Here is a 10,650-nt window from a genome sequence, read left to right on the forward strand (position 1 = left end):
AAAAAAAAAAAAAAAAAGAGTGAAACCCTATGCCACCATCTCAAAATCCAGAAAATTATAACACATTTGTCTATGATCTCATAGCACATTTTTCATTTTTATTACAGCATTTATTATTAATAACGTTAAATTGTAGCAAACCATTTCTATGCTTGTCTCTTTGGCTAAATTTTTGTGCCTTGTGATCAAGAATACGCCATTAATTTTCAATATCCAGTAACAAGCACAGTGATCACCACAAAGTAAATTAACATACTATCCTCAGTTAGAAACCTTCACGTAATCTCCAAACTTCCTACTCTCACCAAACCAGGTTCTCATTCCTGTCACCTGGACCACTGCAATGTCCCCAACAGGTTCCCTTGATACCATACTGTCCTATATTCAAACTATGCTCCTGAGTGCCACTAGAACCAAATGTTTGGCGGCGCCTGTGGCTCAAAGGAGTAGGGCGCCAGCCCCATAGGCCAGAGGTGGCGGGTTCAAACCCAGCTCCGGCCAAAAACTGAAAAAAAAAAAAAGTAATTCAAAGAAACAAAAATTCTCATCTGCTTTAAATCCTCCATTCCTCTCCTCTACCTCCAGAACAGGCTAATGTTCTTAGGAAAGAACATGAGATCCATCACGATTACGATTTAGCCTTAGCCGAACTTTATAGCTCTATCTCCTTCTAGTCTTTTTTATACTCGAAGCGTCTTGAATATTACAATTTTCATCATTGCCCAGACAAAAAGACACGAACACACACCGAAGCACTTCTCTCACATTCACGTTTCCAGTTCCTTTTTCCAGCTAGTGATTTACGTCATTTAAGCCCAAATCAACTAAGACTAATATATGACGACTCCTGTCTCCCCCACAGCATGTTGCTCTCTGAGCATCGCGAGATGGTGCCTGACTCACCTGTGTTCCTGCACGGAGCACAGAGACCCACTCACAGCAGGAGAAACTCAGGGAACATAACTGAAACCAGATCGCAGGTGGCCTGAAGATCCTTCCAGCTCAGCGCACAGGTTTTCGCGCGCTAAGCCTGCCAAGGGCCAAGGCCCTGTTGGCCAAGTGGTTGTCGCACCAGTTTAGCAACTCTGGGGCCGCACCCAGCAGCTCTCCTCCCGCTTCTCTTCCTCAGGCCTTCCCTAATGCCCAATCACCTTCCCATTCACTTACCGTCTCAGAAAACTAGAGTTGAGGCTTCCGCGGCAGCGGCGGCCCAGGCCGGAAGATGGACTTAGCCTGGGAGGAAACACATCCGGTGTCAACCAGCTTTATTCTTAAATGAGGCTATCTGGGCGCCCCGGAAGAACATCCTGAGACGGTCTCCCTTCCTTATTTCCCCGGTACCTGGAATGACAGAAAGGCGCCCAAGTACTGGCAAGTCCCATCTCTCCTGTCCCAGTCTCGATACTAGCCATTTCCCTTCGTCAGCCATCCTAAACGTCCGAATTGAAGCCGGTTGTGAAGTTGGGTTACGGTACATCTGTCCGAATACCCAGCGCCGGGACCATAGAAAAGCCGAAAGCCTGGGAATTAGTAGGGGACGGGTCCTCTTTATTGGCACCACCCACAACTTTGAAAAGTGGCAGAGGAAGAGACCACAAGGATTTGTATTCGAGATTACCTACCTAGTGTCCCATTAGGATCTGGCCCCCATCCCTGGATCTAGCTTCACTCCTTAATCCGCTCCACCTCATCAAAACTTTGGCCCAGGTATATACTCTGACGTGCCCTAATCTTCTTCCCGCTATCTTTTAAAAACACGTTATTACTGAAGCCACCCTGAACTGCTGCTTACATTAGTTGGTTCCTGTAATTATTTGGGAACCTGTAATCTATTTGCCTGCCTTCATTGTTGCATTTATCATACCTGCATTGAAATTATTTGTGTCCCACCTAGGCCGAAGTATTTAGGACTGCAGCTTACTGATCTTTGCATTCCTGAGTACTGTATTTTACATAATGGAGAGACATCTGAATCAATTTTTAAAAGGCACTGCTCTACTGCCTCAGTAAACGGGTTCTCCTGTAAGTAAATGACTCTAAAAACAACTAATTTCTGGTTAATCCATGTTTTCCTTTAAAGGCAACCACTTCATATGATTAATACGTATTTTAAAGAACAGAAGCGAAGAAGGCATTTCTGCGTTCAAATTCAAGCAATTGAAAAAGGAAAGCAGGAGGAGAGTGAGAAAATAAACCACTGACAGCCAACTTAAATTGTCATACTTTTATTAAGGAAACTTCCCCATAATAAGTGAAGAGGTAGTTCATAGTATGTCTAACATACAACAGATTTAGTACAGCTATTCATGAGCTGAAATAAAATGTTCTGGCTTGCTTAGGACAATATGTTAAACAGTGACACTTGTCACCTTCCATTTATAGATCTTCGAATAAAGAAAATAAAACAAAATCACATCTGATTTATCTCAGAGCCACTTTAGTTTGGAGTTTGTCTTTAAAATTAAATAATAAATAAATAACTGTAACGGTAATTTTTTTCAAAAACCAAACTATGGGAAAGAGAGTCCTTTTTTCTTTTAGTTATCCTGGGGATGCATAAAATACAAATGCTAAATGCTTAAAGTTTTAGGAATCTTCCTGCTCTACAGAAATATGACTAGTTTTGAAATAAATCTTCCTCTCTAAAATGTATTTGTTATCAGTAACTTGACTTCTTTGCAATATAAACTTAACAAACATGTATAAGTAAAGCAGAAAAGTCAAGTCTCAACAAAATTAGAAAATGTCTCACAGAAACAGAACACTTCTCCAGCCAAGAAATGGAGGAGACTGTAAATCACTTCAGTGGTTTGCATTTGCAAAAGATGAGAACTAAAAGTTTTACTGATACAAACCCATAAAGATGCTGACTTTGCGTGATCAAAGAAAGCAAGGCAATTTTCTTTATTATTCCTAGCATAGAAACAATTGAGACCTTGTTTTACTTAGACCACATGACACTATAAACTCCATGAGGGCAGGGACTCTATCGATCTTACCTTTATATCCTCAGTATCTAATACAGTGTTTGGCAACAGTAGGTCCTTAATAGTGTTCCTTGAATAACTGAATGAACCCAGAAACAGTCTCCAACCAAAGAGACCAATCTTATTTGAATCCATGCCTTTTAGTCTTCAAACCAGTAATAAAAACAGGACATGAATATGAGCAAAAGAAGCAATCCAACTTGAAATTTTCCTGTAAAAAAATGATGTTCAGAGAAAATACCAAAAACATTGATTGGTTGACAGGGTAGTTTCACTGTTGCATAGAATGGTACTCTTTGGCTGGATCATACAAAGATCACAATGCTAAAAGCATCAATAGACCATACAATGAGCAAAATGTTAGGAATAAGGATGATGATACATGTAAATGTATCAAATTACAACAATTTAAAAATTCCCCCAACTATACAAGTTAAGCCTAATTTTTGGATTATCTGTACAAGCACTCTCATAGCTCAAAATAAAAATAGAAAATCCTGATGGTAACTAATAAACACTGTTTTCCACACAAAATCTATTTCACACTTGGTTCTTTCTCACATTATTCTTACTTATCCTTTCCCTCCCTAACCAATACCTAGCAATTCAGTCACTTGCTTAGGAATAATGTAATACTCATCTAACTAAAAATTAATTAACTAACATAAATCCATCTGTGATATTTCGTTGGCACAATCCAGGCTGTCTCAGAAAGCCAACAGGAAAACATAAAGGCAAAACACAGACTGGGAACTTTTTGCTAATGTGTTATTCTTCATCATGTACGAAATCTTTTCAAATCAAGGGGTGGGGGAAGAAGAAGAAGAAATTAGCTCATATTTAGCCACTTATCTACCTTTGGCCAGTCTTGGCCACCTCTTTGGGTTTTGGATACCCCAATTTAAACAGTGGAATAAATGTTCTCTTAAGATTCTCTAAGGACTCTAATACTATTATCTAAATCTAACTCATGGGTCAGAAACAAATAAGACTCAAAATTTTACGTCTAAAGTACAACATGTGCTTGAGGAAAAAGTTTTGTTTACCTATATTGGAAAATCAATTTTGTATTAGCAATCTATCAAAGGTGGTAAGGTGGGACAGTGTACCTTTCAGAGGAATATCTGATTCCAAAATTCTGATTGCCCTTTCTGTGTCCCACTTCATTTTTTCATCCCATTTTAGAAATTAAGGTACACGAGGAAATGAAAACTCAAGAGACTCTTATAATGTGCTGAACAAAACTGATGGCCAAACTCACCTTTCTTATAGCTCAAGTCTCAAACAAAATTCATAGACTCCCATATAGTCTCTTTTCAGAGACAACAATGCTTTAGCATATCTTAAGTGTGCCTGGAGCAATCTTGATTTCAAAAGGATCAAGAAGTTAAACATTAATTATAAGCATCTGACCTCTTGGTAGGATACAAGGGAACTTTCCCAAACAAGTGCCATTGCATAATTATACTTCTATCCTTTGCTGATTATGTTCCTCATGATGCTTCCTCACCATTTGCCTGCAGGTGTTACTTAAAAGATGTACTCTGGTCTATGTGAAAACTTCAGTGAAAATGAAGTTGGGCTAGGATACTGGTGAACAGAGTACAGAACAAACCAACATGCTTATTTATAGCCAGCTCCAAGACAAGTACAAATGGTAAGAAGCAGATTCAATCATTTATCAGACACAGAGGAATTATCAATAGGCAACCAGAAGTTCTATCACATTTTTAGGTCAACAGCAACATCACCTTATATCTCAGTCTATTTTCTACCAAAGAAAAATATTACTCATTTTTCTCAGCATAGTATCTATTAGTGGAGAGTAGGTGAAGTTATTAACTTGCTGATACCTTCAAAGTGTGCCTACAGAATGGCCTAAAATAGTGTCAGTCTAAGATATAAGTTGGTATTAGGTAGACAAATGGAATTATTTCTTGGGAAAGGAAAACAGACATCATAGGATAAATAATTCAAAACAGAAAATGGAAGAGGCCAAAAAGAAGGCAAAACCACTCCAAATGGTAAGTTGCCTGGTCTCCTAGTGCTTTGACTCATCCCCTACCACCTGCACAGAGGCTTTGGAGAAGTCAAACTAGCAAATTCACTCCTACAAAGACTGAGACTATTGCCATACTCTCAGTCAGTTCAAGTTGTGAGCATGAAGCCCCTATTCAATTCACACAAGTACTATCATTCCTTAAGTTCAGGACAGCTTGGGCCAGTTTACCTGCATCCAGGACCTGTGTTGCATCAGGTTGTGGCTGACACCCTTTAGAGTCTGTGACTGTTGTACATGCAAAAGAATCAAAATCCACTGTGAGGTCTTGTACATTCCTCTCATTGGCATTATCAAAGCTGTTTTTGCCATGCAGCTGTTTAAGGTGTTTCCTCAAAACTGGTTTATGTGCAAACACCATATCACAATAGTTACACTTATGGGGCTTATCTCCACTGTGAAGGTTAAGATGATCCTGTAAGGAACACTTCTGAGAAAAGGTTTTCCCACAGATTTTACACTGGAAAGGTTTAATTCCGGCATGCACACGCATATGTCGATGAAGGTTGCCTTTCTGAGTAAAAGTCTTGCCGCAGAGTAGACACATAAAGAGTTTGTGCATTTTTAAATGGTTGGCGTAGTTCTCCAGGTGACGAAACACCCTGGTACACTTTGGGCATTGGTGATGCCACTGTAGACCTTTGTCTACACCTCGAATACTAGGCCCAAAGACATCTTTTGAGGCCATGATGATGTTATCACTGCCTGTATAAGAGAGGGCATAATTGTGGAGATGGTTTTGTTCTATTTCACTTACTCTGTTTTCCACAGTTGAATTTATCAGGGAGTGCTGGGGCTCTGATGAATGTAAAGCAGTGGGTTCAGAAGAAATAAACTGGTTCTGATCTTTTTTACTTCTAACCTCTGATACATCCCCAATAGACTCTACCTTAACAATCTGAATATCACTGTCCTCCATATCCATACTGTCTTCAGATGGATGAATACAAGGTGAGTCCTGCTTTGGAGAGCCTCTGGCATCTCCCTGCTGTTCTTTGGACTGGGGAGAAGCACTCTGTGGTTCACATCCCTCTTTACTATCCATTGGTTGTTTTGGCTTTATAAACTTCCACAGGGCCTGCGTGCACCGTTCTACAATGTGGCTCATCTGAAGAAAACTTGCAGCAGTCAAGTAATTTACCAGTTCCATCTCGGGGAATTCCAGCACACCACTATAACAGGATAAGAGCAATTGTCTGCCCACTTCAGAACTCTGTAATATGGAGATTTTCACCTCTCTGGAATCATTCAGTAAAAACTGGTCTCTTAAGAAGGGGGAACCTGCAGCAAACACAATTTTATGCCCCTGTACCTCAATATCATCTATGAGAACTGTAACATCACAAAATTTATTCTCTTCTCTTAATTTGTTCATTTTTTGTAACATTGAATCTCCATAATTTTCAAACTTGAAGTGAAGGATATCTGATCTTTCAGACATTTTGGCAGACCTAAAGAACAGAAATGTAAAAAGGTTGAATTTAAGGAAATTCAAATAAGAAAGCTGGATTTACCTTCAAAAAACAAATTTGTCTGTTCTGTATGTATCTGAATGGAAATTTTCTCTGCAAAAAGAAGCTACTCCAACAGCTTTCAAAGGCTGTTAAAAATTACTCCTTACCAACATCAAGTGTCAACTGCACGTAATGAGTAGACTTATATCAGTGTAAATAGCCTGGCATTCATTCAACTTTTTAAGATATTTAATACAAGAACAGTACTTGAGTTAGTCCAAGACTATTTTTTCACTTCTCAAATGAGTTTTTTTATTTTTTTTGAGATGGAGTCTCATTTTGTTGACCTCGGTAGAGTGCTATGGCCTCATAGCTCACAGCAACCTCAAACTCTTGGGCTCAAGTGATTCTCTTGCCTCAGCCTCCCAAATAGCTGTGACTACAGGCATCTGACACAATACCCAGCTATTATTAGAGATGAGGTCTCGCTCTGGCTCAGAATGACTTCTCTTTATTTCCTCTTGAACTGTGAGCTCAGGCAATCCACCTGCCTCTGCCTTCCACAGTGCTAGGATTACAGCTGTGAGCCACACACCTGGCCTTCGATTCTTTCAGGTTTCAGAAACAAACTAAAATTTCCCAACACAAATAAAAATGAAGTAATTATTTTCTTTTGCATAAGACTGTAAACCTGCTTCTCCTAAGAAAAAATACTCTTTCCCTTTCTTTGTATTTTAAGTAACTACAGTGACATTGCTTGCCCAATTCCTGCAAAACCTTTATTTGTTTAAACAGATACGGATTTATTCATACAAGAGTTTCTGTGATAAAATGAAAGTCATAGACCAAACAGGACAATGTCTGGACCATATCAAAGACAAAGTTCTTTTTTTTTTTTTTTTTTTTGAGACAGAGCCTCAAGCTGTCCCCCTGGGTAGAGTGCCATGGCATTACAGCTCACAGCAACCTCCAACTCCTGGGCTCAAGCGAGTCTCCTGCCTCCGCCTCCCAAGTAGCTGGGACCACAGGCGCCCGCCACAACGCCTGGCTATTTTTTGGTTGCAGCCGTCATTGTTGTTTGGCGGGTCCGGGCTGGGGATTTGAACCCGCCACCTTAGGTGTACGTGGCTGGCGCCTTAGCCGGTTGAGCTATAGGCGCCGAGCCAAAGACAAAGTTCTTTATCCTGTCCATTCTTGCCAAATCTGAACTCTCTATTAAGGAACATTTCTTTTTTTTCTTTCCATTTTTTTTTTCTTTTGAAAGAGTCTCATTATGTCACCCTTGGTAGAGTGCCATGGCATCACAGCTCATAACAACCTCAAACTCTTGGGCTTAAGCGATTCTCTCGCCTCAGCCTCCAAAATAGCTGGGACTACAGGTGCCCACCAAAATGCCCAGCTATTTTTTGTTGCAGTTGTCATCATTGTTGTTTAGCTGGCCCAGGCCAGAATTGAACCTGCCACCCTCGCTGTATGTGGCTGGTGCTGTAACCATTATACTACAGGCGCTGAGCCAGACCATTTCTTGATACAGAAAATAAAAAAAATATATACATGATATAGAAACACCCAATGAGCTAGTTGGTGGGAATCTGAATGCTGATCTAATCACTCCCTACTACATTCCATTCTTTCCTATCTATCCCTGCTTATCCATCATTATTTATCATGTGGACTACAAAAATTGATTCATAAATGTTTCCTTGGCTTTTCAGCCTCTATTCCATCTAATCCAACTAGTATACCACCACATCGTCTTTCAAAAACACAGATCTGATTATAACCCACCCCTGACTAAAATCCTTCAGTGATTTTCTGTTGTTCCCTGGATGAAGACTAACCTCTTTAGTATAAACTGATTAAGGCAAAACACTGGCAAAACTCATTCAATTCACTGGCAAACACATTCAATGAGAATCTGTCTTTCCCAGAATTTTCTGCACATTGATTCCTTTATATAGCAATTCATTTGAAGAAAGTCTCTATGTTCTGATTCCATTCCCTCCAAAGATTTTCTCATATTCTCCTTTGTGTCTTTATAAAGAGGAGGGATGAATTAGCCATGCTAACATGATAATTCTGTTCCTCTAGTCATTGTAAAAATAATAAATTGGCACTATCTATTTATATGCCCATCTTCTATGAGAGCAGTAGGTATGTCAGGTCTATCTTTGAGATAGAGTTCTACGATCTCAGTGCATCAAGAAATTCACCTCAAATTTTGTACACTCATCAACTCTTTAGTTCAGAACCTTCTCTAACCACATCTGGACTCTGTAGCCCAACCTTTATAATCTTAAACTCTGCAATGTTGACTTAAAAAAATATAGAATATCAGCTCATGATGACCCAGTCTAGGTTTTATTCTTATTCTTCAGTACCTCATATATAGTAGCACTCTATGGACTCCAGATCTTATCATGCATGTTTCCTCAGTCTACAACATGACCTTCTAGCTAATTCTGACTCCTTTATTTCCTCTGAGAGGCCTGTCACTAACCATTTGAAGTAGAAGAGTTGTCACTACAGGTCTATAACAAACAGGCCTCATAACACTCAAAACACTTTATTAAATACTTATTCTTTTCCCTTCTAACTAAAAGTTTCGTGGTATTAGCAGCATTAGAACCCTTACTAGGGCTAACGTTAAGAACTTGCATCTTCTAAGGCAAAATATTCTTTCTTTTTGCTTTGAACTCTTCTTATTCCAGCCATACTGCTTGTCCCATTACTGGCCAAACCCTCTTCTGTTCAAACTGGTGTGTATTCCCATAATCAAACACTGCACCCAACACACAGCAGATACTCAGTTTGCATTAGGTAAACCTGTAGTGTTAGTCTGACAGTGGGAAGAAGGAAGAATTGCTGTCAGGAAGACCAGCTTAGTGCTGCAAACCACTTATAGCTCTGAGGCCATGAGGGCCTACAAAGGAATACATACAGAATAAAGAGTAAGCAAAAATAACAAAAGATAATTCAAAGAACTTGGTAACTGGATATAGAGAATGAATAAAAGAAATGTGTAAAGATTCTAAACTTAGGAGATCAGCTGAATGAGAATGTCATTAAAAGAGAGGTGAAATTTAGGAGGCACGGCACATATGAATTAACAAAAATATACATGAAATATAAGCTTTTCCCTTATATGACATTCTTTATGTTCAGATAAAGAGTAATCACAAGAAATATAAATACTGTATTAAGAGAGGAAAGATGTAGAGAAACAAATATAATATCACAGAAAAGACAGTACCAAATATAAGGGGAAAATCTAAAAGATATGGGGAATATATCAGTAATTTCAACCAGTATATTTATATTATCATTTATCAGTTTTAACAATTGCAGTACCTTAAAATATTCATTCTGGAATTAGAGCTGTGAATGTTGCAATTTATAACAAGTTATAAACATGACTGTTGCTTTGGACAGCCAAAAAAAGTGCCAGAGTTTAGCTGGTCTTGAATGCATTAAAACTAATAATGATACCCACAGGTCAGTATTTTCCTACTAACACCCAAAAATGAACATTAATTGCTTCCCCCTCTGACAGTACTCATGATGCTTTAGACAACTATACCTAGAGACAATTTTTCCTTGATGCCCTAAAGATTAGGCACTGAAGTATGGTTTTACTTACAGTTATGTACCACGTAACAATGTTTTGGTCAACAATGAATTGCATATAAGACGGTGGTCTCATAAGATAATAATATTGGATTTTTACTGTATATTTTCTACACTTAGACGTTTAGATACACAAATACTTATTGTATTATAATTGCATGCAGTACTCAGGACAGTAACGCGCTATATACATTTGCAGCCTAAAAGCAATAGGTATACATACAGCTTAGGCATGTAGTAACCTATAACACATAGGTTTGTGTAAGTACACCCCACAACTTTTATAGAATGATGGAATCATCAAAAACATTTCTCAGGATGCATCACTGTCATTAAGTAACGCCATCACTGTACTGCCTTATCTACTAGTTCTTGCGAAGCTTATCAACAGGAGTAGCCAAACAATATCTCAGTTAAGTGTTTGCTTTGATCTGTCTGCTATAGTCTGAGCATGTCAGCAAAGTTTATTTTGCTAGTCTAAGCATGTTAGAAAAATTTATTCTGCCTTTTTTTTTTTTTTTTT

General features: G+C 38.7%; 2 protein-coding genes across 3 annotated transcripts in view; both read right to left on the reverse strand.

Moving 5' to 3' along the window:
• ZBTB6 (zinc finger and BTB domain containing 6) overlaps positions 1-1,252 on the reverse strand; it is a 3,496-nt gene extending 2,244 nt beyond the window's left edge. Inside the window, exon 1 of the mRNA XM_003785283.3 lies at positions 1,168-1,252. The gene's annotated coding sequence lies outside the window, so the exon portion shown is untranslated. The remainder of the gene's footprint in view (positions 1-1,167) is intronic.
• Positions 1,246-10,650, reverse strand: part of ZBTB26 (zinc finger and BTB domain containing 26) — a 16,310-nt gene continuing 6,905 nt past the window's right edge. Inside the window, exons 2-3 of one of the 2 annotated variants that reach the window (XM_023510603.1) lie at positions 5,218-6,497; positions 1,246-1,341 (exon numbers count right to left, since the gene is read on the reverse strand). In XM_023510603.1, coding sequence (XP_023366371.1) covers positions 1,256-1,341; positions 5,218-6,487 — 1,356 coding nt within the window. In that variant the 5' untranslated portion in view covers positions 6,488-6,497 and the 3' untranslated portion in view covers positions 1,246-1,255. Of the gene's footprint in view, positions 1,342-4,575; positions 6,498-10,650 lie in introns of those variants that run through there. The other variant, XM_003785285.2, reaches the window with a different exon arrangement.

The sequence above is a fragment of the Otolemur garnettii genome, unplaced genomic scaffold (genome assembly GCF_000181295.1).
Source record: "Otolemur garnettii isolate 467f Iridium unplaced genomic scaffold, OtoGar3 scaffold00014, whole genome shotgun sequence".
Taxonomy (NCBI): domain Eukaryota; kingdom Metazoa; phylum Chordata; class Mammalia; order Primates; family Galagidae; genus Otolemur; species Otolemur garnettii.